This window comes from Staurois parvus, unplaced genomic scaffold (assembly GCF_062004578.1).
Source record: "Staurois parvus isolate SC_StPar_1 unplaced genomic scaffold, SC_StPar_1.0 ptg000181l, whole genome shotgun sequence".
Classification (NCBI taxonomy): domain Eukaryota; kingdom Metazoa; phylum Chordata; class Amphibia; order Anura; family Ranidae; genus Staurois; species Staurois parvus.
The window spans coordinates 3523228-3551000 of NW_028317977.1; the positions used below are offsets into that span (position 1 = coordinate 3523228).

Sequence of the window (27773 nt, forward strand, 5' to 3'; positions counted from 1 at the left end):
GGCTCAGACCCCGCCCTCTCTCTCTCTTCTCATTGGCTCACTTTCTGTAATTGACAGCAGCAGGAGCCAGTGAGAAGAGGGAGTCCCAGGATAGCACATTGCTGCATGGAGGGAGTTTAGGTGAGCATTAGGGGGGGCTGGGGTGGATAATGCACACAGAAGTTTTTTTTTCCTTCATGCATAGAATGCATGAAGGTATAAAACTTTCAGCCTGTACAACCACTTTAAGGTGACAGTTACTTACAAAACAAAAGTTTTGTTGGCATGCTTACAGTACATCTACTGTGTCAAAAACTCTGCGATAAAGACTAACAATCCTTCCCCAAAAATAGAACAGTGGCAGTCTAGGCAGCAATACTCTTTAATGAACAAAGATAACACGGCAAGGAAATTAAGGGAAGACAAATGCTGTACTGTATTTCCAAAAGTCCAGAATACATTTATTTGCACCATCCAATACAGGGAAAATGCCCCTGCTCCTCACGAATGACATCAGCGGAGTTAGATCATTTTTACATCTAAAAACTCCTCTAGAAACCCACTAGTCCTGGGGTTTTTTTCTAGCCAAAAAACTTTGACTACAGTCTATGCGTGCATGGACACATAGGATAACATGCTGGGGGGTTTACTAGCTGTAGAAGAAAACATCAAAAGCCAAAAACAGCAGCTGTAAAAGTCAAGTGTGCATGAGGACTCCTAATGGAGTGAAATGCATAAAGAGCAGCAGGTAGATTTTCCCTGTATAGGATGATATAAAAAAAATGTATTCTGGACTTCTGAAGGTTGAGAGTTTCTCTTTCTTCAGCATTATTAACGTAGCATGAACCACTTTGGAGAACACATCCTTCAGTTGGTGGAGCAATGAAGGGTAAGCATTATAGCAGAGTGGTGGGGATGATTTACAAGTTCTGTACCTTTTTGTTTCATAAGTTTTCTATAGTAAATTGACAGCGTTACCGTTAAGGAAAATCTGTGATAATTTCTCTTTACAGCCACATCCCCTCCCACAGATATTCATCTTTGCCTCCCTCCCTGACCACTCTACTGTCTATCAAAGCCCTTGGAAATACCAAGTCTTTCCAGTTACGGATAAGCATGTAAACATGTCATTTTACTCCAATGATGTAATGTTTGGGCCTGAGTCAGCAGACCAAAAAGAAATAGAGATATAAAATAATCTAGAGTGGGTGACTGGGGACAAAGAGAAGGCAAATTATTAAATACCTTCTTCAGCTCTGTGTATACAAAGGAGAATGGGAGAGCTCTTATCCATAATAGGCATGGTATTGACACAGCTCCAGAAGATCCATATTAGTTCACAATTAATATGATCCAAAAATTTAGACAGAATAAAGGTGAATAAAGCACCTGGACTGGATGGCATGCACCCACGGGGCCTTAAAGAATTGAGCTGTTATTTCAAAGCCATTGTTTCTAATTTTTAGGGACTCTTTAATGACTGGTATAGTACCACTGGATTGGCGCAAGGCCAATGTGGTGCCTATATTTAAAAAGGGGTCCAAATCTTTACCAAGTAATTTTAGACCTGTTAGTTTAACTTCTATTGTTGGGAAGATACTAGAGAGTTTAATAAAAGGACACATAGATGAGTTCTTGCTGGAGAAAAATATTTTAAGCGACAGCATGGATTCATGAAAGACAGAAGTTGTCAAACAAATCTGATTTCTTTGAGGTGAGCAAAACCTTGGACAGAGGGGTGGCTGTGGATGTGGTATACTTGGATTTTGCAAAAGCGTTTGACACAGTTCCCCACACACGGCTAATGTGGAAGGTAAATTCTAAGGGCTTGGAAAAATCTGTATGTAAATGGATAGAAAACTGGCTAAAAGATTGCATTTAGAGAGTAGCGGTTAATGATTCAAACACTGAATGGTCTAGGGTTGTTAGTGGTGTACCCCAAGGTTCAGTGTTGGGACCCTTACTTTTTAATATATATATAAATGATATAGGGTCTGGGATTAAAAATACCATTTCAGTCTTTGCAGATGACACCAAGCTGGGCAGTGGAATAACATCCTTACAGGATGTCTCCAACTTTTACAAGCCGACCTCAATGCACTGTTTTATTGGGCAACTATGTGGCAAATGAGGTTTAATATTGATAAATGTAAGGTTATGCACTTGGGGGCTAAGAATATGCATGCATCATACATACTAGGGGGAGTACAACTGGGGGAATCAATGGTGGAGAAGGATCTGGGAGTTCTGGCAGATCACAAGCTTAATAATGGCATGCAATGCCAAGCTGCAGTTTAGTAAGACCTCATCTAGAATATACAGTTCATTTTCAGGCACCAATTCACAAGAAGAACATTGGGTAACTGGAGAATGTACAGAGAAGGGCAACCAAACTGGTAGGAGGCATGGAGGAGCTCAACTAAAAGGAAAGATTAGAGGAATTGAATTTATTCTCTCTTGAGAAGAGGAGATTAAGGCAGGATATGATCAACATGTATAAATACATCAGTGGTTCATATAGTGAACTCGGTGTAGAGCTATTCACCATGAGGTCATCACAGAGGACAAAGGGGCACTCTTTACGTCTGGAGGAAAAGAAATTTAATCTCCAACCACGGAAAGGTTTCTTCACAGCAAGAGCTGTGAGAATGTGGAATAGACTCGCTCAAGAGTTGGTTCTGCCCAGCTCAGTGGATTGCTTTAAATAAAAAATAAAAAAAAAGGGCCTGGATTCTTTCATAGATACACAGAATATAACTGGATACTAATATTTATAGGTAAATTTGATCCAGGGAATATCCGATTGCCTCTCTGGGGATCAGGAAGGATTTTTTTTTCCCTGCAGGAGCACATTACATTATGCTTTGTTGGGTTTTTTTGCCTAATCAACTGGGGGTGTAGGATTATAACTTTTTTTTTTCATACAGTTGAATTGGATGGACTGTCTTTTTTCAGTCAGACTAACATTTTATATATCTCATCTGGAGGTTATATATGCCTCCATAAATGGAAGCACCTGGTATTTCTGAGGGCTCCAAAAGTCGAAAAGAACGGTAGCAGTTAACACAGAGAAAGTATTGGTGAATGGGTGAGGGCCTGTTAAAGAAATCTGTCATTCTTCCCATGCTGATTCTACTCTTCAAGTAAGCTTCTAGTCCTGTGACCATTTAATTTTTCTCTATTACTGTTATTAGATATTGTGGGGTTAAAGGACCAATAATATTTGCAAACAGTTCTGCATTATTTAATAGAGTAAATGTTTCTAGCACATCTAGAAGATAGAAAGATAGCAGCCTATGCTGGATTGGAAGGCAGGCTGGCTGAGTGGGAGGTTTTTATGCCTCTACTTTGAGTATACAGTTAATTGAGTGACCAGTGCTCTGAGAGTAGGGTTGCCACCTCATACGTTAAAAAAAATAACACAGGTTCTGGGGAAAACTCACTTAGCACCTTATTAGCATTTAGTTAAATTACATCTTAATCAGCCACAGAACCTGTGTATTTAATATGGGTTCGGTTTTAAAGGTATGACATGGCAACCCTATCTGAGAGGAGGCTGTGGCCTGATCACCTTTAGAGTGGTATGATTCTTCAGCCCCTGCATTTTAAACACAACATTCCCATTGGAAGACGATTGGGCTTGTCCCAAAACAATCTGTAGTCAGGTTTTAGTCAAGCTGTAAATCTATAACATAATTTTGGACTGCAGCCTCCTAATATACAAGGATTAGCATACCAGTATGCCACAATGAACTGTGCATTGCTCTAGGAGAGCAGCACCCAGGGAAAAAGGAGTGTCTAGGACAAGTGATCATTGTTAGCTACCTCCAAATAAATTGTTCAAAACCTCATCTACCTCTTATTAAATACATTTTTCTGTCCTAAGGGTGCAGAGCATGGAGGCACAGAAACATACTGGATGACAACATTTACAGTGTACAAAGGTTGGGGAAAAAAAAAACCTGTATAAAGCAGTGACGATACAAAGAGGCTTACGTAGGGCACAACCGTACACAGACCCAGCACAGGTTTCTTAATGGTGAGTGTTAATAGATTGGTATGTTAGGTAGAACAGGCTCTGCAATCATTCAGAACATTATGGGGAAATTTACTAAAACTTGAGCACTCAGAATCTGGTGTAGCTATGCATGGTAACCAATCAGCTTCTAAGCTTAGCTTGTTCAGTTAAGCTTTGGTAATAAAACCTGGAATCAGAGTGCTTTCTACACAAATATGCACCAGATTTTGCACTCTCCAGTTTTAGTAAATAAACCTCAATGTGACAATTACAGTGTACCTCCATATAGTAATAGTATATTAAATGGGTGAGATTTAAAGGGCAAATGGTATGGCTTCAGCTAAAATCACAAGGTAATATTGCAAATCCAAAATATAATAAAAAGACATGTTCAGCACCTACCTTCCATTCTTACAAAACCTTCACAGAGTTTTATCTCAAAAGTTACACTGAAAGCTTACTGTACTCATAACTTAATATAAAATAATGTCCTTTAGCAAGGATAAATCTTTAGGCTGGCAGCAGATTGGCCTCTACATTTTCAGCACAGTGCCAAAAAAAAATAGAGAGCAGAGTGAGTCAGTGTATTACTGGATTTTAAACTGTATAGGCACTTCTTTTTAATGTTTTACATAACTATACCTGCAAAAGGGGCCAGCATGAAGTGATCGAGCAGGATTTAATTTTCTGACTAAATGTCAGTTTATGCAGCAGGTGTAAAGTGATAAACAGTCTAGTTTGAGTATACCAGTGCTGTGATCTAGTAATTTTGTCAGATGCCAGATACTGACATATCTTGCCTACTTGGTCAGTTTGTGCATAGATGGCCATGCTGCTTCATACCGAATGGTTTTTGAGCTGTAGAAATATTTCTTGATCTACTTTACATTTGTACCCATTTAGGTATTGTACTGGATATTACACTAGCCAAACTCAATACAACTGCATACTTGGAATGCAAAAAAATAAAAAAACATGAATTTAAATGATAAAACTCACTGAACAGATGAGCACTATCTGGTCATAACCAAGGCTAGCCATGCTTTTCACAATTTAACTACAGTTCAAAATGTTTAAGGGTTCAGACAAATTGTTTGCCCAACATGCTTAAAAATGCCAATTTGCAGGGGTGGGCAACTGTGGCCCTCCAGCTGTTGGTGAACTACAAGTCCCATCATGCCTCTGCCTTTGGGAGTCATGCTTGTAACTGTCAGTTTTGCAATGCCTCATGGGACCTGTAGTTCTAACACAGCTGGAGGGCCACAGTTGCCCACCCCTGCGCTAGAAAAATGACCAGAACCCCTTCACTGTAGGAACTCAGTGGTTTAACCCCTTCAATACCAGGCACTCTTACCCCATTCCTGCCCAGGCCAATTTTCAGTGCGCTCACATGAAACGCTGTACATACTAAATTTTTATTATTTTGGTCACACAAGTAGAGCTTTCTTTTGGTGGTGTTATTTTTTTGCTAAATTAACAAAGACCAAAAATTTTGAAGCAAAAAAAAAAGTTTGTTATTTTGCGGTTTATAGATAAATATATAAAATTTAGGCCAATATGTATTCTGCTACATTTCTTTGCTTAAAACAACCCAAATCAGTGTTTGTGAACTGAGTCTGCAGTAAAGTTATAAACTATGGTATATATCTGAAAAACTGATCAATCCTGAAGTACTGCTGGCCAATCTAATTTCTTGAGGCCAAAAATGTCAGGACAACAAAGATATCCCCCAAATGACCCCCTTTTGAAAAGTAGACAGTCCAAGGTATTTAAGAGACATGACAATTTTTTGAAGTTATTTTTTTGCTATAATTTTCTCAAAAATGAAAAAAAAAAAAAAAAAAACTTTGCACAATCTTTATTTTTTTAACATACAGTCACAAGTGCAGTACAGTGTCATCATATAAACTGTGGCGGTGATCAGCGACTGACTGGTGACTGTACAAAAAAAAATTTTTTTTCTATTACATTTGTTTTAAGATTTTTTTTTCTGTTCATATTACACTGACCAGAGTAGTATAATGTTACCATAGTAGGTAATCAGTGTTTTGGGGTTTTTTTTTTACATTATGGATTGCTTATAGCAAAGTATTTCTTTGCTATAAAGCAAGCATTTAACTGAATGAAATCAATACAATCAGGGGTTTTTTTTGTTTTGATTAGCTGCAATTGGCCACAGCTAATCACATGACAGAGATGGGCTGTCATCGGCCCAGTCTGTACATATGACCACTGTTACCAATCACAACTAGTGACACAAATGTATACAATAGATGGAATGAAAAGAAGCCATCCATTGTTTACAATTGACAGTACCATGTGACCTGCTATGACCAATCACAGCAGGTCACATAACGAGCCAATACACAGATCTGTCATCAGCTGTGTCCAAGGTACACAGTCGGGGACAGATCTTGCCACAGCGTGGGCATATGCGAGGCATGGTCCGTGAAGGACAGTATAGGACACCCACTCGGATCGACAAGAGTCCCATGCGGCCGTCATTCTGCTATTGGCCGGGTGGGAACAGGTTAAATAACCTTTTAACACCATATATAGCCAACTGACCTTTGCCGACTTTCACCAACTATTAACCAAGGACTTGATATGATTTTCTTTAAAATTCTAAACTAATCTTCAGCAGAAACTGGCAGGCATTCGGACCGCATGTACAGCTGTCCTTCGGACAAAAGCTGATCCAAGGACTGGCTTTTGTCGAAGGGACATGCTGGAAAACTAGCATCTGATCCGTGCTTGAAGCCAATGGCTGCGAGCACTGATTAATGTGTTCTAGCAGTGCTCTTATCAGAACACAAAGGCACAGCAGAAGAGATTGCCGCATGAACACTGCTCAGCCCACTGGGTTGAACCAAAAAAAAAAAAACACTCAATGTGTGTACCTGGCATTAGTATCCATAAATATGGGATAGATAAGAAAATGGATAAAGCATCGCAAACTTGGTCTGCCTTAAATTGCAAACAAGATTTGCCAGGCTTGGTGTTAAAAGAATACAAAAATGGTGTTCACTAAAAGTATTTTCTCTTCCCTTAATAAATCAGGTGAATCTAAAGTGTAAATTAATTTTGAAAAGAACACCCAATACCAAGCTATATGAAAATTCCCTTTGCAAAATAAGCAGCCCTATTTTTATTAGTAACTCAACTCTAAAATATAGACCTTTCCTCCCAAGTAGAAATCCACAAAGATCCCACGCTAATGGCATAGAACTAGGAGGTACATGATCTTATTTACAGATCACCTATAATGTACAATTACAGAGCCACTGTTACCCAGTGCACTAGTTTTTGTTTTTGGTTTTTTTTTTTAAGCAAGTGTCTACTACGACATTAAAACTGGATTCATGTTTGTGACCCCTATACAGTCAATACAGCAGACAATCTTTGATACAGCAGTCTGTCCACAGAGATATAATAAAGTAACAGTCAGCATTATAACTTTAAGACTCTCAGTACTGGATATCAGATTAATCATCATGGACAAGTAATGCTGCAGCTGTTCAAGAGTTGAGGTGGATTACGTTTATACTCTGCTCAGTAAATATCGAAGTAAAATGTAGACAACCTTATTTGTTAAGTGGAACAAATTGCACTGTTTAAGGGCAACAATATCAAATATAAAAAAATGACAAGTGTTTCCACTCAGTTTTATTCAAGCTTGGTTAGAATTGTATTCATAAATTTAATTACTTTCAATCAGACAAAAAACAAACATACAGAAATTCTAGGGAGGAGCAAAATATTGTAGATGTCGAATACCATTGCAAACACACAAAAATCATAAGATTTACATTTTTATTTTGTGGAGTGATCAATTTCAAGTATTCCTAAAATATTCAAAATGGAAAATACAATAATGGAGTTTTAAGGAGAATTGCAACTTTATATAACAAATTATAACCTTTCACAGCAAACAAAGGATTTCAAGCAAATGTGTTAATTGACCTGTTTTATAGTGTTTTCTGAGTGCCTCATGTTGTATGCCAGAACTTAGTTTCAAAACAGTAATGCCAGCACACAGGACAGGTTTAGCTCCAAACTAATCTAGTCATCCGACCTCAAAAACACTCCTCAGTAAAATGTGCCAGGCTCTGCAGGCACAATCCATCCACCCTCCAGCCTGAGTGCTCTATAAAGGGGTGTGTGTGTGTTGGTGTTGGGCAAGGACACATTTTCTGACCAGTCACATTAATTCGACCCTCAACAGCAGTTCGCCAATGGCCATTTGTCTGTACTCAGACATGACTGCTTATGGACCACTTTAACAATTAGGCTGCTGAAAACTGTCTGAAAAGGGCAGATGTGATTATAGCAATTGTAGAAAATTCTTGTCAGAGGGAAAGGAGTAGTACATTAAGGGAGATTGCCAAAAGGAATGAAGAGAAGGGAAAGCCATACATCAGTGTGGCCCTTTTCTTTTGAGGTATGCATTAGTATCCTATTTGAAGGTTTACCTTTAGTTTACAGCTGGAGAAAACTAATAAATGTATATTTAAAATGTATTTTTTTATGAGCTGCTGTTATAACCTTTGTTGTATGAAGCTGCACCTTTCCTTTAAACACTCCTACATAAATCTGTAGCCAGATGATACAGGTATAGTATCATTTGACATTTCATAATGGTGGTGATTAAAAAAAAAAGTCTTCCTAGTGTAATCCTATATCACTATAATTGTTCATTCATCACAGCAAAAGTAACTTGGGTGTGCAGCAGAAATTAAAAATGGAGGTCTGACGATTTTACAAGGAAAGCTGCTACTTTTAGTATAGGAGGATACACATCTGTTTGGTCAATCCAGGACATGAGCACTTAAAGTGGCCAAATAAATGGCATCTTTTAAACTGTAGGTTTCTTTGACAGTCAGGTAACTGATCTCTGTATGTTCTACCTTGATTTAGATTTTTAGCCCAAACAGTTATAAAACAGGATAGTAAGAAAACTTACCAACTGTACCATAAAAACAGTTTCAAGGTGCAGACAAATATCAAGAGAAAACTAAAAAACTTAAAATTTACAGCTGCGTGGTCAAACATTATTATTTATATAGTCTACTGGTAACACATGGATCTTTAGTTAGCTTTAAGTTGAAATGGCAAATTAAAGGCTTTTTAAAATGGAGAGAATTTCTAAGAGTTTGTAGTGTAGTAATAAATCTCCCTAAAATTATGATAGTTTTCAAGGGAAGGACCATTTCTTCTTTCTCTCCATCAAGAGATTGGACAAGAATACACAATTTATAGAAAACTATATATCAGTTAAATTTGTTTCAATGCTGAAATATTACATATGACTGTACACAGCTTGTAAAGAAGAGACTTATGTAGTAGTATACTGCAGGAGTAATGATGTACTGTAAACATTAGCAGTCAATCCAAAATGTCATGCACAAGGCTGTAATGGATGGCTGCTAAGGGCTACTGCACACCAATGGTCATTTCATCCTTAAATAATTCAAAGATCCTGAAGAAAAAAAAAAAACACAATCATAAGCTAATGACACTAGGTAAAGGGTAGAGGACTGAAATCTGCCAGAGGTAGCCAAAAGGGCAAACTGCTATGAAAGTATTGCCTATATGGAACACTATGGACTTAAAAAAAATAAAAATCATAGCTACCATATTATATGTTCACTGTATGCTAATATTCTGTCCCAATACTCACTGGCAAAGGGAAAAATATGAAGTGTAAATTTTTGAGTGTACTGGTCTTCTGTCCTGTGAGAAGTGCATTTCGCAGACACAAAGTAAATGAAAAGATAAATATTCTGAACAGAAGGCAGACATGACCAGAGCATAAACACTGGCTTGAGCAAGCAGGGCCCTGCTTATTATGGGCTGTGGCTATTATGAGCCATGGCAGTGTATTTCTGTATCCTAGGCAGCTGTTTGTACAGTCACATTGTTCAGCTCAACGGCAGAAACAGATAATGCCCTGCTTGAATTAAATACAACTGAAAATCGGAGTGGTTTCCATGCTGGAGCAGATTTTTTAAACATCTAAAACATGTGGAATGATGGAGAAGTAGATGCAAGACTGAACAACATGGTCTGCAATATATTGATGCACTAGAAACATTCCCTTCTCTTCGTAGATTTAGCAGCATTAGAAGTCGTTAAATAGTGAGTATGCGTAGGAAAAAATAAACTTGCATCTTCCCAGCTGTTGAGGAATAACAGTCATATTCACAAGGCCCTGAACACAGTGAGACTTGTAGCTCCATACTAGTTGGGTTTCTACAAGGGGGTCCACGCTGCCAAGGCAAATTAGAGAGAAAGATGCATGTTTTGTAGATTATATTTCAGAACTTGCACCTACTTCTAAAGAGAAGAGTGCAAATCAGGCCTGAGGAGGGAGCAATTAAAGGGTTTGATATCCAGCATAGGTTTTTCTTCTGCCAATTAGGTAAGCAATCACAATAATGACAATTAAGCCTGAAAGTGCAGCGCCAACTATGATTGGAATTAAAATGGAGTCGTCGTCGAGGTGACATTCAGAAGCTGTAGATGGGGAAAAAAAAATAAATAAAATAGGTGAAAACTAAAAGAAATTAAAAAAAAGGTATGAAACTAAAACGTAAGCCAGGACTAAAACATACAATAACAAAATCACATACACTAGTGTACTCCAAATAGTTTTTGTTTGTTGTGGGGTTTTTTTAATTTATTTATTTTTTTAGGTACAGCTTTTATAACCCTCCTCTACAGCCAAATGCCAGACAATCCGAAGAGGTAAAATTCTGGTATTTCCTGGTAATGAAGGAGCTTGCCGATTCTCTCCTGCCTCACACATTCCTGCTGTACAAAGAGGCAGCTCATCAATGTATTAGGCCAATAGGAACTGGGGAACGGCCAAAAGCAGGAAAGTTTCTGGATAGTAGCAGAGGTCTACCACCAATCACAGGTGAAATAATTGAGTATTTGAAAATTTTATAAATAAAACTGTTCTTCTACCCTGAGCCTTGCTTCACACTGAACACGACTTTGAAATCGCATTACTTCAAGTGAAGTAGCAAGTTTTCAAAGCCGCTGGTCAGTGCGATTTTTTTATGTGCGGCTTGCCTGACATCTGTGCAACTTCATGCACAGATGTCTATGCAAGCTGCACATGAAATCACCAAAAATAGTGTAGGAACCTTTTTTTCAAAATCAGTGCCGCACCGCAAAGTCAGAGTCACACCAATTTAAATGGTTCCATAGCCACAAATAGGGTGTGACTTGTCATGTGATTTAGACCAGACAAAAATCGCACTGTGTTACAGGGGCACGAAAGTGGGAAAAGTGTGACCTGTATGTGCTAGAGTACCAATGGTAAACTTACAAAAAGGTCAGTTTATGTTCTTTTGGCTAGATGAAAAAAAAGAAAAACCATTATTGCATTAAAAAAAACCTGCATAAAAAAAGGTTCTGTTGAGGGATAATACAAAAGTGGTTTTAAACGCTTAACAAGAACACTACAAGCAAACTCAGAGACAAGCAAGCATTATGAAGATGTAGTTTCTGATGGGACCCCAAGACATCTTATTCTTACAGTTTACGCTGAAATGCGACAGTCATTAAAAATTCACTGGATGTCTTAATGGACATAAAGCACAATGATTAGGAGGTATAACAGCTGGGGAAGTAAAATGTGTATGCTGCATGCCCTACATAGCCTCTACCCCAAAAACAACTGGCTACTCCTATCAGCATATGCAGTGAAAACTTGTGTGTGTTCTATACTAACTGCTTTGAAAATGTCTGATAGAACACAGAGGACCTGAACAGCTTCACTGTAGATTTTTCAGTGAATACAAAGGAAACCTGTTCTTTAAAAACATTACCACTTGGTATGTCCAAACATATCAGGCTACTTTACAAATAACATTTAGCTTTGCCTTTCCTTGTAATTCTAGTCCTTGACTGAGTAACGAGAAATGCATTTGCTCTACCTACTTTGATGCTATAACTTTAGGGCCAGAAGCCAAAAATTATTTTTATAACAACATACTGCACTCAACCACTGGAGAAATCAATAAAATTTTGGGAGGAAAGCAGCTCCTCTTTAGGGAAGCTCTACTCAACATTGTATATCCCTTCTGATTTACCCAGCCAATTATGGAAAGCAGAATGCATATATAGAGGTTTGCAGTTCCAGTTGCCTTTTTTTCTTTTTTTTTCTTTTTTTAAGTCCTAGCCTCTAGATGCATAATCTACAGCTATATTCAGGCAGAGGCTTCATTTTTTCAGTAGTTGCTGATCATTTTTCCCCACTGATTCTCACTAAGTCAGTTTGCTCTAGTTGGCACCACATTCAGAATCAACATTCGGGGCAAAAAAAAACAAAAAAAAAAACACATGCAAAATTAGTTCTATTCAAATAATTATCTGTTAAAATGTACCTTAAAAACGGGCTTACAAATTGTGAGACTGCGATGTAATGTCTCTAAAAGAGCGCTAATCCTGCTAAGGCCACACTAGCAACTACGTTATTTGTACAAATATACTAATGAGAATATAAGTATAATATAAGTAATTAAGAGGCAAAGTGCAGCAGAATAGTCACAGGTCTCAAAGCGTTTCGCCTTTTGTTTGTGATTTATTAGGCATCAAGCCAATTATAAGATGCTCCATATTGATGTCCACAGACCTCTTGTCTGGCGCCACATATACCTTGTTATGGGGTTTCATTTGTGAGTACGCAATCATCATGCTTTAATATTTTCTGCCCAAAGAGATGTTTATTTACATGTATATGATATGCACTGATTTATTCCTTAGAATAGTCATAGATCTCCACTGGGTTGTAGTCTATTGTGTGTGTGTGATGTATTTGACAAAGTTGTTGCTAGTGGGGGCTTGGCAGGAGAGCAGAGTTCAGTTTCTCCAGTGATTACTTGAATGGCGCAGTGCACTAAATTAATTCATTAAAAACAGCATGCAAAATATGATTATGTGGAATAGTAGTTTCTTGTTTTTTTTTTTTCTTTTGTCCTGGCCTAACACTACAGGCTATAAATTGGCTGAACAAATGTCATGAAATAATTACAATGGGCTGGTGATACATTTTCAAAAGCTGTGGGAAAGAAAGGGCAGTGGTAAGAGGTTACGTATTCAAACACGATAAAAGAAACCGGTCGGGAATAAGATTACATTCGCAAAGTTACTTAAAAATCCCCAGTATTTCAGAGAAATTAATAGAGAGGGAGATTATTAAAAACTGAAACAACCAGAATCTGGAGTGGCTGTGCAACGCAACCAGTTTCTATCTTCAGGCTTATTTAAAGTTGAACGCAGCTGTATCTGAGCACCACAATCTGTCTCTTAACTATAAAAAAAAAAACAAATGAATATTTTCAAATGCACCCATCCATGTCTCCACGATTTATTTTGTTGAGTAATCACTTTGATAAAACTTCTCCGTAGCATTCCTACCAGCAGTCATCTTGAGTAAAGGCAGATGAATTAGGTTGCATTTACTTCCTTAAATCTGCCCTTAGCTCAGGCATGTAGGCAGGAAAGTGAGCGTCGATGACAAGCCCTCCTCCAGATGAAAGAGAAAAAAAAAAAAAAAAAAAGTGTCCATAAAGACTCATGGTCTAGACCAAAAACTAGGAAGCAGCTGAAGAAAAATAAATAAAAATAACCAAATATTACCTATTTTGCGAAGACATAAGAGTTAAAAACAGTTGTTTGAGAGTTTAGTTCTGCTTTAAGCGTTAAAAATGAAAAGACAGAGCAGACTGGTTATCAGGCACAGGGGCTCCAGACTCTGGCTACTCCAATTTCAATAAATGCCACCTTAATGTGTTTTTAAAAAAAAAAAAAAAAATATTTACATTGGTTAAACATATGACTGATGCATCTCCCGCTCATCATGTGAACACCCACACCTGTCGAGGCTATGCCTTTAAACCAATTCATAAAATATCTTCACCACTCCATACCCACCCACAAAAAAAAAAAAAAAAGCTGGTTTTCTCTTGTGCAACGTGTTAGCAATTTTAATATAATTCGGATTCAAAACACTAAGAATAGCTATACACTGAGGCCTCATGCACACAGAGTTCTTGCAGCCACTTTTAGGGGCTTCAGGCGGAGGTTATTTTTTATTTTTTTTTTACTGCTTCCAAACACCCCTGCATGTTATCCTAGGTGTGTACATGCACACAGAATTTAGAAGCTTTTAGTGGCAGGGGGCAATTACCAGCAGGAAAAAAACCCAGAGCCAATGCACAGTGTAATGGCAGAAAAATGCCTGACATGTGTAAAAGCCCCGAAACGGCTGTTAACGCTAGGTGCTTTTTGCACTTAAACATTAATTGATTTCAATGGCCAGAATTTTTATTCTGGCCAATTAAATGAATTGACGCCCAAGCACGACACCTGTACATGCGCTTAAACGCTTGTAAAAAAACTAGACACTTTTACTAGCGTCAGGCTTTTTTTTTTTGCTAAACCACTGCTGCCAAGAGGAGGAGGGTTTTTAAAAAAACATCCAGTGTGCATGATTTAAGCTGAAAAAGAGAAAAATAATACATTCTGCCATCTAAAACAAATAGCATGGATCGAAAATCTGCACTGCCAGCTAATTGTGTTCAGACAGTCACAGCACCTGCCTAAAAATATTTAAACAGTGACTTTTGTCAAGCCAAGTGGTGCCTATAGGGCCACCCATGGTTCAAATTTCAGAGGATTCAGCAGGAAATCAACTGAACTTACTAGCTTAACACCTCAAAGAGAAGTTTTGTGACAAAATTCATGTTAAATTATTAGCAAAATCGCAACTAAATGTTAAAAAAGCTCTGCAGTTGCCTAGATATGGAGGATTTTTATTGGGGCTAAAGTCATTACAAGTTTTCTTCAGACTCTAGAGTGCATCTGTGCAAATGTATTGAAAGATCATCACTGCTCCTTTGTAGAAAGTGGAACAATTACTGAGACTAAGCAGGTCACACATTGTCTACCTACCACAAGCAATACTATACCAAATCTATGGCTTGCAAACATCAAGCAGAGCACAGGCTACCCAAATGATGCAACAAAAAACTTCACCAAATGCCAACTTTCAAATACATTACTGGAAAGTTCTAGATCAATAAACACAAGCTTTTCATAATAAAAACAAAAAAACATGATGCTGCAATTTTCTTTACAAAAGAAATCCAAGATAAAAACAGGGCCAAGCTCCAGCTAAAACCTATTGGTTTTAGGCAGAGTGGAGAAAGGAATAGAACCTCCCATGGGTTTGCACTGCTGTCTGGGTACCCATTGAATATATTGCCTCTAAATTCCTGTTCAATTGACAGGGTCAGTGGGACAGAATGCAAAAGGGGAAACACCTAACAGGACACAGAACGCACACTTTCTAGTACTGTGAGAGAAGATTAGTATTTCCGTTAAGTTTTTAATTGCCGTGACTACACCCAATTCATTGATTTTTATCTGGGGCACACTGTGAAAAGAAATCTCTTCAATGAAGTAACAGCATCAATGTCAGAAATTCCAACACTTTCCCACTTCTGACAGAAAAAACAAAAACCTACCTACAGAAACTGCAAACGTGTAATATACTGAAGCTTTCCTGATGTGGTGACCAAACAGGTTTCTTTTAGGCGAATAACATTTTTAGCAAGTACAGAAAATACCTGTTGGATCTTGCCAGAAATGCTATGTCCTTGTCACTTTGTTCATCTCTAGAACTTTTTTTTTTTAAGTCACAAAGGAAACATGTTTGAACACCAGCCTATGACAATCAAAGCACCATCCATAGTGACAGGACAGGGAAATATGTTATTCACAGGTCAAAATAAGGGGGAAAAGCTGGAAGCAAGAAAACTAATGTACAGTAGCTTTCACACCTAAAGACTGACAAGCCGCAGTGTATCAGCACAAGAGACTTTACTATTTGTGTGATTGTGTACCTTGTGCTGCTGTCTTCTGGCTTGGCAGAAATCTTCCTTCTCCAATCTCTCTTCCCAGCAACCCCCCAAAGTTATTACAGTTTCAAATCATATAATTTAAGCGCTGCACTTTGAACTTATAACTATTGTCCGTGATTAAGACCAGATATAAATATACATATAAAATAAATAGTTGATTAAGTGACAATCCATGCTAGGGTGCCAGTTGCAGTAGTGGAAATATTCCAATATTCAGTGCTTGAAGATATGGTAACATTATGCACCTACCAGATGCGTATTGAAAATATGCATGTAAATATACACTCAGAGGTCCCCTTTAAGGAAACGAGGTAGGCCAGGTATGGAAATCCTCCCTCTGGATGGTATACAGCACAACAGGTGTTCCTGGATTGTAGAGGATTCCGTCCAGCCAGAGGTCCCCTTTAAGGGATAGATGGGTAATTGAAGCCTGTTTATGGAAACTCCTTCCTCTCGATACTGGGATGGCTACAGCTGATCTCTGAGGTGGGCTCTGAAAACGACTAGCTCAGCAGAGAATCCAAACAAAAAAGGTGCCCATAGTGTAGTAAAGTTAAATGTGATCATTTTATTCCAAAATAAATAACTCAGGTAAAAATACAGCTAAAGGTGATAAGGACTTAGTAAGATGGCCGCCAGACCTTCACGAGGCTCCGGCGGCGTGAGGCCACGGCATATTGGCTCCTCAAGGTGTCACGCCGCCGAAGCCTCGTGAAGGTCCGACGGCCATCTTGCTAAGTGGACGGTCAGTCCTCATCACCTTTAGGGGACCTCTGGCTGGATGGATTCCTTTACAATCCAGGAACACCTGCTGTGCTGTATACCATCCAGAGGGAGGATATTCCATACCTGGCCTACCTCGCTGAATATTGGAATATTTCCACTACTGCAACTGGCACCCTAGCATGGATTGTCACTTTATGAACTATTTATATCTGGTCTTAATCATGGACAATAGTTAGAATTTAAGCGCTGCACTTTGAACTTATATGCTTATTGAGATTTTATCTGGTTACCTTTTAGTGCAACAGCAGCTTTTATTAGAGAGCTCACTGATTTATATACATTTTCAAATGTGCCACATCTCCCTAGCTGGAAGATGTGGTTGATTTGAAACTAATACCGATTCTATGAATAAAACTATGAATGGAGGATGGGCAATTACTGAAAAGTCCGCTTCCTCCATTCACAGACCGCGTTTCATTCATAGAAGCAATAGAACAGTTTATGAAATTATGAGGGGGCAGCAAGGGCAAGCATAGTTTTGATGAGTGCCTGCCACAGCTCACTCCACTTTATAAACCCCTGCCACACCAGAAAATTATGACAGCAGGGGGTGGGAAGGGACATAGAAAAGAGAGGTCTACTAAACCAGGAGAAAGCAGCACATTACACTGACAGCAAGTATAGTTCCTTATACCATTTTTTTTGTCATAAAATAAGCATTAAATTATTTTTAGGTTTAAATGCACTTGGGTTTTTACTGCTATCCGGGCCTCTGTTAAGATATTTACCATAACTTGCTGACAAAAGCATAAAAAAAAATGCTTTTCTTTAGTAGAGTAGTGGAAAGCTAGAATCTGTCAGATTTTCAGAGTGTGTCTCTATTACATGTTTTCTCTCACACCCTGTCTGGCCATACACTGTCAACAGGACAGGTAATGGAGGGGAAATCTTGAACTGAAAAAAAAATATCTGTCAGAAGGCTTTATATTTTGACTACCTGTAATATATTGGGATATCCTCCTGCACTTATATGGGTGATTGAAAACTAATAGCTGCGATCACTTGCCTTATACCAATAAGTGTAATATATATTTAAATAGTGAAGCACTAACACCAAAAAATGCTAAACAATAAATATTAATAAAAATGAATAAAAATATACTGGTAAACAATAACACACTGTGTTCTGATCTCTATGGATCAGTAAAGTGCAAATAAGTGATAACACAATATATAGTGGTGCTCCGTAATATCATAAACAATAAATATACATAAGTTAGTAAGTGCTACTAGTGCAAATAAGTGCCTAAATATCAATACTAAAAAAATATCACAAAAAATATGAATAGAAAGTCCAGAAAAATGTATATACATCTGTGATTGCAATCAAAGAAAAATAATTTTCCATGCAAGTGATAAAAGTGCAATGGTGATCTTCACTCTGGTGTAAAATCCTCAAAAGACGGCAGCAATGCCCGCTCACCTCCACACATTGCCCCGAATAGGGCCTACACGCTTTAAAGGTCACCCCAAAAATGGATCCTTAGGTATGTTTCCTCATCACGGAAAACCAGGTGAAACATAAGCTCCTCAGATCAGCAACTACTTCCTCGAATGGTATTAGGAAATCGTATACACGCTACCTCCACTTAGTGAGGCACAAACAAAATATCCCTCCATAGTACAGTATGTATTTATTATGTAAAGAACATAACCGATATTACACTCACATTTGTTCCCAGTTACAAAACGCCTGTCACCACATCCTATGGGTGTACTGCATGGGCTGGGTATAGCAATATGGCCACTGCGCCCGGAAATGCGTCACTGCATAACCGAAAATGGCGTACCGACGCGTTGCGTCACCTGCCTCGTGACTTCATCAGGGTTAACGCCCACTGGTGACCATGATTCACTTATATAGGCAGTCAGGTAACAGCCCTAATGAGGGGACGGACCAACGGCGGCCACATTTCCGGAGCCCATTACTCCTCTCATAGGACTTCATATACCATACAAAATGCATTGTAAACGGAATGCAAAAAAATGGAAACTAGCTGCTTCCTGACCGCTAACTTAGGACTATAAAATGATATAAGAATAGAATACAAAAATCCGGGAACTATATTAATTACTAAAAAGCGGGTATGTGTCCTAAGTATGTATTAAATACCAGGAACCATTCTAAAATCCACATCCCTGCGTATACAACATAACGGACCATAAATCATGCACTAAGGAATACCATAAATGTGTTTATAAAATATACTAAAATAATCTTTATTCACCATTATAAAACCTAAAGAATCTATATGTGCTAGAAATAATATTAAGAAAAAAGGGGGAAGAGGGAAATAAAACCAATTAACCACATATATTGGATAATATAGAGGGAAAATGCAAATGATCCAAAAAAATTAATTAAATTAATAAAATGTTATGTGTATAAAAAATTGATTAATGATAATGAACTATCCCATGCATCTACACCTATAGCTTGGGTTTACAAAAAATAAATGGTTTAAAAATTTTATAGAAAAGCCAGGAAGCCACATATAAAATATTACTGTAATAACATGATGCATGTACTAAAGTGATAAAAATATTAAAAATATATACGTATAAAATACAATGCATAAAATAAACCTCAGATTCCAACATAACCTACAAGAGCCTAAATACATACATAAATAAATCCAGAAGGCCCCTCCTATTAAAAGTCACTAATAAAACAATTAAGATCAAACTCTACTTTGAGGCCATTGGGTAGCTGTGTATGCATCATATAGATCCAGCTTGATTCTGCTTGGCTTAAGGACCTTATTTTGTTACTGCCTCTCCAATGTTTGACATATTTTTCTATACTCCAAAACTTAAAGCTAGAGGGATCCTTGTTGTGCTGCTTTAAAAAAGTCTGGAAACACTATGCTTTGGGAACCTTTATATTCTGTACATGCTCCCTTATACGTTTTCAGAGGGGTTTCTTGATCCTCCCTATATACTGGAGTCCACACCCACATTCTAATCCATATACAACTCCTTCAGTCTGGCAAGAAATAAAATCTCTGATTGTAAATTCTGTCCCATCGTAGTTAGCCTTGAAGTTTTAAATTCTTTCCTTTAGTTTCTCTACATGCATAATAGCATTTGCATGGGAAGAAACCTTTAAGATCAAGAAAAGTGATTTTATTTGTCTTAATGGGTGGATCTAATACATTTTTCACTAATCTCATCCTCAAAGAGGGGTCTTTCCTATATATGAATTTTGGATGATCTGTTAATATTTTATTTAAAATGAGATCAGATTTTAGAATAGGCCAGTATCTTCTGAAGATTTTTTCGACTTTTTTATAATGAATGTTAAAATCTAGAACAATGGCCAGTTGACTATCAAATGTGTCATTTTTACATTTATCTTTCATCAACAGCTCACTCTCTATGTTATCAACTTCAATTATTCTCTTCTCAATCTCCTGTTTGGAATAAGCCTTCTTAATAAATTTGCACTAGTAGCACTTACATTTTCCCTTTTAAGGGATCACGTTTTTTGTATTAAATCACCATTCATTACCCATTGTCAGTTAAGAAAGGGGGTAACTTAAGTATATTTATGGTTTCTGATATCACGAAGCACCACTATATACTGTGTTATCACTTATTTGCACTTTACTGATCCAGAGAGATCAGAACACAGTGTGTTATTGTTTGCCAGTATATTTTTATTAATATTTATTGTTTAGCATTTTTTGGTGTTAGCGCTACACTATTTAAATATATTTTGACTACCTGGTTTATGCTGACACCGACATAAAAAACAACAACAATGCAGGAGTCCTCGCCCAGGTATAACATCTCTCAGCTCAGATCAGCCTTAATTTTGTAGCAAGCGATGAGGAACAGAGAAGAGGGAAGGAATCTCCATGTCCTGTAATCTACTTCAAAAAAGGATTTTACAGGTAAACAACAAACCTTAATTCCTTAATTGTAGGTCACCAGACAGAGGACTTTATATTTATGACTACTTGGGAAGTCCCAAAGCACTGAAAATGTGGGGTGGGCAACACAGTGACAAGTCTAAAGACACCCAAAAACAGAACAGAGGAGAACCCCACTACAAAGCCACCTGGAAAACAAAAACTGGAGTTGCAGATGCACAAACAGCTACCTGGTAGAACTTTGTAAATGTGAAAAGAGCAGAGAGCAGCCTTACAAAATTAAAGAATAGAAGCTTAATGCGGAATTGCCCTGAAGGCGCCGATACTCCTGATAAAATGGGCCTTGACCAGTAAAGGAGTAACCCTTGTCATTAATACTATAGGCCTGGGAATTGAGCTGACGAATCAGCCTAGAAATAGTGAATCAAGAAGCAGCCTGACACTTGAGAGAACATTACAACCTGACACTTGAGAGAGGTTTACCTTCTTAAAGGTAAACCCTTAGCCTTGTGTTTTTTTTAAGGTTTAAGAGAATATGTGAAAGCAAAGAAAGCAACCAATGTCCACTATATGCAATTGGGATAACCAAGTCAGTCTGGTCCTAGTGTCAATACTTTTACCAGAACTGAAGGAAAAATGCTCCATAAAAAGGAGGCAGACTCAATAAAAAAAACCTTTTACAGTGGCAGAGCAATAAGCTACAAGAAATATCCAAGTATTTGCATGAAATCACACACGCCTAAAAGCACTGACATATGCAGAAAAAAAAAAAAAATATTTGTACTCACCATAAAATATTTTTGATTGACAGAAGGATACACTAGTCTTTCACCTGTGACTCGAACGTCTTTTTTTTTGTTTTGTTTTTTTTAAGTAACAAAACAGGTCTATACTTACCTGCTCTGTGCAGTGGTTTTGCACAGAGCAGCCCCGATCCTCTTGTTTTCAGGTCCCCACGCTACTGGCTCCTCCCGCTCGAGCAGGGCCCGCAGGGAAAGGTGATCGCCTTGGGGACACCGCTGCATGCTTGTCCCTAAGCCGCTGATCTATGTGTCCATAAGATATATAGAGCCGTGGCTTGGCCCTGCCCCCTCCCCCCAGCTCTCTTCTTATTGGCTCACTGGCTGCAATTGGCAAGAGTGGGAGCCAATCGGCTACCATTGCTGTCTCAGCCATTGAGTAGGAAGAGTCCCTAGACAGCAGAGACTGTCGAGAATGTTGCTGGATCAGAGGAGGCTCAGGTAAGAATTTGGGAGGGTGACGCTGCAACACAAATTTTTTTCAGCTTCATGCATAGAATACATGAAGGGAAAAAACATTAAGCTTTTAGAACCACTAAGTTATAATGCACCCTACACAAGGAATGGACATTTGTAAACAAACAAAAAAAAAAAAACAAAAAAAAAAAAAAAAAAAAACTGTAGGCCAACCCAGGACAAAGCTTTTTCTAAAAGAAGTAGTGGCTGAGAGATAGCCTGAACTACAGGTGAAACTCGAAAAATTAGAATATTGTGCAAAAGTTCATTTATTTCAGAAATGCAACTTAAAAGGTGAAACTAATACATGAAATAGACTCATTACATGCAAAGCAAGATAGTTCAAGCCGTGATTTGTCATAATTGTGAGGATTATGGCTTACAGCTCATGAAAACCCCAAATCCACAATCTCAGAAAATTAGAATATTACATGCAATCAATAAAACAAGGATTGTACATAGAACAATATCGGACCCCTGAAAAGTATAAGCATGCATATGTACTCAGTACTTGGTTTGGGACCCCTTTTGCAGCAATTACTGCCTCAATGCGGCGTGGCATGGAAGCTATCAGCCTGTGGCACTGCTGAGGTGTTATGGAAGACCAGGATGCTTCAATAGCGGCCTTCAGCTCTTCTGCATTGTTCGGTCTCATGTCTCTCATCTTTCTCTTGGCAATGCCCCATAGATTCTCTATGGGGTTCAGGTCAGGCGAGTTTGCTGGCCAATCAAGAACAGTAATCCCACGGTCATTGAACAAGGTTTTGGCGCTTTTGGCAGTGTGGGCAGGTGCCAAGTCCTGCTGGAAAATGAAGTCAGCATCCCCATAAAGCTCATTTACGGAAGGAAACATGAAGTGCTCCAAAATCTCCTGGTAGATGGCTACGTTGACCCTGGACTTAATGAAGCACAGTGGACCAACACCAGCAGATGACATGGCTCCCCAAATCAACACAGACTGTGGAAACGTCACTCTGGACTTCAAGCATCTTGCAGTGTGTGCCTCTCCATTCTTCCTCCATACTCTGGGTCCTTGGATTCCAAATGAGATGCAAAAGTTGCTCTCATCAGAAAAGAGGACTTTGGACCAATTTGTTTGTTTGTTGTTCAGCCCATGTCCAGGATCCATCTGTGTGTGGTGGCTCTTGATGCACTGACTCCAGCACTCAGTCCACTCCTTGTGAAAGTCCCCAACACTTTTGAATGGCCTTTTCCTGACAATCCTCATCCCTGCTGCTTGTGCACCTTTTTCTTCCACACTTTTCCCTTCCACATAACTTTCTATTAATGTGCTTTGATACAGCACTTTGGGAACATCCAACTTATTTTGCAATTACCTTTTGAGGCTTTCCCTCCTTATGGAGGGTGTCAATGATGGTTTTCTGCACAACTGTCAGGTCAACAGTCTTTCCCATGATTGTGATTCCCATGATTGTGATAAAGGAACCCTTTGCAGGTGTTATGGCTAAATTAGCTGATTAGAGTGGGACACTTTGAGCCTAGAATATTGCACCTTTTCACAATATTCTAATTTTCTGAGATTGTGGTATTGGGGTTTTCATGAGCTGTAAGCCATAATCATCACAATTATGACAAATCACAGCTTGAACTATCTTGCATTGCATGTAATGAGTCTCATTTATTAGTTTCACCTTTTAAGTTGCATTACTGAAATAAATGAACTTTTGCACGATATTCAAATTTTTCGAGTTTCACCTGTATATCCAGACATTACAGGGAAACTTCCTCTTGGTTACTTGGAGCGGGACGGAGAGCCAGAGGAACAATGTCCTAATGAAGGTGAAAGGCAAAAACTACTCTAGGTAAGAAGGAAGTCCTGAGCCTCAAACACCACTTTGTCCCTATGCAAAACTAGAAAAGGTTCCATTCAGGACAAGGCTGCCACACACTTACAATTTAGGTGGTTGTAAAGGTTCAAGGTTTTTTACCTTCCTGCATTCTATGTGCAAAGGTGAAAAACCTGTGTGCAGCAGTCCCCCCAAATACTTACCTGGGCACCATCGCGATCCAGCAATGTGCACCCCACACACTGCAGATCCTGACCGGAGCCTGCCTGACACAGTGCACAACGGGGATCCCCCCCCACCACTCCTCTGCAGCCTGTCCCCCTACCTGTGTGTTAGCTGTCCGCCGCCAACCACCGGTGGAAAAACACCCTGTGAGGAACTCTGTACCAGAAGGTCTCTTACAGGTCCAGATACGGCACTGTAAAAGCCAGGCTGAGCACAGCTGCAGCAGATCCGTACAATCAAAGAGGCAAGCTCTAGCATCAAAAAAATGATTGAAGAAAACAAAATCTTCAAAGGAAAAAAAAAAAAAAAAAAGTATAAAGCTAGCAGAAATAGGTTATTCTTCCACACTGCAGAGCCGAAGAGATGTTTATCTTCCTAACACTAGTGAAAAAAAGAACAAAAAAAACTGAGGTATGCTGGTAGCAGGAAGAGTTATGATGGGCTTGTCTACAGTTTTTTTCTGCTTAGTGTCCAATCCTGCTGAAGGTTTCAGTATAAGAAAGGTGAAATACTTCTGTGTCCCTAAATGGATGGTAACTAAAAACAGTCTTCAATGCAGTTAGAATTTAGGAATGTCTTCAACTCTACTACCGCAGATGTTATTGCCCCCCAAAAGCAGCATAAAAAAATTTCCAGACCAAATTTCCAGAACCCTCTGGGGTGAAGGGGAGTACAAGGTACACAAGTTAGGAAGAACCTTTCTGGTTCTCTATAAATGCAGCATAAAATTGTTAAAAATGACTACTTGTTCAGATGAGTCTCAGATCAAAAAACACAAACCATACAACACATACACACAGTCTGCACGCAATCTTACCTGTGCCAAATGTTGAGTTATGTACACTGAAAGGCTGGACTCTCACTTCAAATGTATTCATGTAGAGGTCTTCTGAGACCGTGATAAGCTGCTCCTTGCGACACAGGTAAGAGTTACCCAAAGATGCTTCCCATAAACTTAGATTAACATTTGTTCTATAAGAAAAGCCTAAAAAGCAAAACATTACCATTGAAAACTCATGTATATGTTCTATTATGGTGAGCAGCTGTTGAATGATGTATGCACAATAAATCAGGAGGTGAAATAATGAACAAAAAAGTTGCTGTATAGAAAATAGAAAACCATTTTATGAATAATCTGACAGGACTATTTTTTTGTGCCCAACAGCATGCAATGAATTTAATTTAAGCCCAGCTGAACCCTCTCGGTTTATTACTTTGATGCAGCTAGGCTGCATGTACAGTAATTATGCCTCTTGTTCTACTTTAAAGCTACATGTACACTGGAACTGCTTTACACGCCAACTCTACTGGCAATGTTTATTCATTTCATTAGCCAGAGTACTTGCATTGAAATGAATGGCCAAGTGCCAAATTCCATTGCAATAAGGGGTATTTACACACGTTTTTTGCGGTACTTGAATAATTTTCAGGAAAACATTTTGCCTAAAAATCGCCTTCTGCATTCAGAAGAGGGGTGTTTAACTGCCCCTAAACTCTGCTGCTCCTAAACTATGGTAAAAGCTTGTGTATGCATGGACACATAGGCTTTTACCGAGTTGAGTTCAGGGACTTTAGCAAAAGACACAAAAATCTCATGTTTAGGAGCAGTAGTGTACATGAGGCCGAATTAAAAAAAAAAACAACAAAAAAAAAAAACCACAAAACACTGTAATGACCGCATTAGGAGAGTCTTACACTCACAGGGAGGAAGAGAAAATGTTCATTTGAGTAGTGCTCAGGAGGGCATGTCAAACCACAGGAGACCCATGAGTGTAAGAGCCCCAGTCTAGCCCAACATTCCTATGTGCTGGCAGCACAAGGCTGTTTCTCACATGCTCTAGCAATTTGCTGCTAACTTAAAAAATGTAATTAATTCAAAAAAAAAAAAAATACATAACTATATGCACCCTGATGCATCACAATAATGAATTAGGAGGGTTCAACTGTGATTTATTTTTAATTAAAAATATAAAAGCTCTTTGTGGAGTGTATAAGTGGCAAGATACTATGGTGTGGTGATCACACCAATCACATATCAACTGCAATATTCTACTACCAATAAGAAAAGTCAGCTTGCACCTAAGATTGAGGAAATCTAGTTTTGTTACACATTCCTGCTATGTTTTTCAACAGGCAAATGAGTCTGAGCAATTTGAAAATGAAAAATAAAGAGATGGTCAAGCCTGCCAACACTCAAATTTCCATCCTCCTGAAAACCATTTACAGCTGGGTGGATATTGGTGAGGAAAATTATCCACTAGATTGATATTTTCCAAACATGCCACTGTTAAGATATCCTGTTGTATTTTCCATAAAGAAAAATGAAAAGAAAATACAAGATTTAAAACCCTTTACGTGAAAACATGCCATCAATATGCATCTATAAGCTAAATTCCCAGGCTTATAAAAGCACATTTGTATCTCAGTTTTGTTTTTTTTTCCTTGCTGCATGCAGGAGCCCAAACAAACTGCATTGGTATGCATCGGTTGTGCAGACTCACCTATACAACCAAGTTTGACAGGCACACAGGGACGGGTCCACAGACCCAGAGCCTGTATACTCTTCATGTTGCAGGATGCAAAGTGCCTGTGTGAATAAGTCCCTCTTCTTTTACTGCCACAGCAGAGGTTTTAAAAAGGGAAGGATATGGGCTTATTACCGTCAGAAGTTCTGGATTTTGCCACCTATACAGGCTGATACTTGCCTATTCTTCACAAGTAATGCTCAAATCAGGCAGAGCAACGGTTGTAGAGCAGCAGGCTATATAACATCATATTTATACTTAATGGTTAATATAAAGAATGAAACAAAATTGGTACAACTGCATTTACAAAATCACAGATAGAAAGCAAAATTAGGTGTTACAAGAAAAAAGGATTTTGTACCTGAACCATTGATCAGGGTCACATTAACTTCTTGAAGGTGGAAGTTCTTTTTTTTCTATATTTGGAATAATAAAAAACAATCAATATCACACAGCAAAAGTTAAAGTCCAGATGAAGCTTCCAGTTAAATTTGAATGGTGCTAAAAATATCCCTAAAATGTCAGACTGTTTTCCTTTTTGTTAATCATCCACAGGGCCAGTGCATGTCCCCCACTAGGATGCTGCAAGTGAAAACTACTACACTCTTCATAAAACTGTTTAACAATCAGTGGCTGAAGAGCTACACAGGCTATACTATATACCAAATATATGGGGTCTTGTGATACTAGTAGCTAGCATCTTATTCTGTTGGAACCTTTATGCTCTAATTTTTAGAAGATGAAAGCTGTAATTAAAGGATTACCACATTAAAAAGGGAATTGGAGAGAAAAGTAGATATTTTACGAATCTAAGGAAGTAGTAAAAAGACCAAAAATTAACACAAATAAAAAGGGAAGACAAAATATTGAACCAGTAACGGAAAATGTGTGCTGCCCAGGCTACACGGGAAAGCAATCCTGTGTCCACCACTGAGTGCAGGCGAAGGAAGGAGCTCAGCTCCAAGTAATTGTTAACCAAAGGATAGATCCAATGAAGCCACACATTTATGCAGACCCACTGGTAATAAAATGCATGGCAGTCTCAGCCTGAGCTCCAACCAGGCCACACCTCCAGCACATTTCACTCCATCATGGGGGTGATTAACCAATGGGTCTGCATAGATGTGCTGCTTCATGGGATCCATTATTTGCTTAAAGTGGGGTTCCCTCCCCCCCCAAAAAAAAAAAAAAAAAAAAAAAAAAAAAAAAAACACACAAACACAGCCAGTTTCCTACTGAGCACACTGCACTTTGTAAATGGGCAGCAGTCCTCTGTCCGCAGTGGAGTTTCCCAGAGGTCTGGAAGGGGGGGGGCGGAACCTTGATAAACTGAGCTGGAAGAGGGAGCAAGTACCTGTCAAAACC

At 38.5% G+C, this 27773-nt stretch overlaps 1 protein-coding gene across 3 annotated transcripts in view; it reads right to left on the reverse strand.

Annotated features, from left to right (window-relative positions):
• The window catches only part of LAMP2 (lysosome associated membrane protein 2), an 81317-nt gene that overhangs the window by 13624 nt on the left and 39920 nt on the right, over positions 1-27773 (reverse strand). For 2 of the 3 annotated variants that reach the window (XM_089677210.1, XM_089677212.1), the window contains exons 7-8: positions 26770-26824; positions 24701-24868 (exon numbers count right to left, since the gene is read on the reverse strand). In XM_089677210.1, the coding sequence (XP_089533336.1) occupies positions 24701-24868; positions 26770-26824 (223 nt within the window). Of the gene's footprint in view, positions 1-7648; positions 10514-24700; positions 24869-26769; positions 26825-27773 lie in introns of those variants that run through there. The other variant, XM_089677213.1, reaches the window with a different exon arrangement.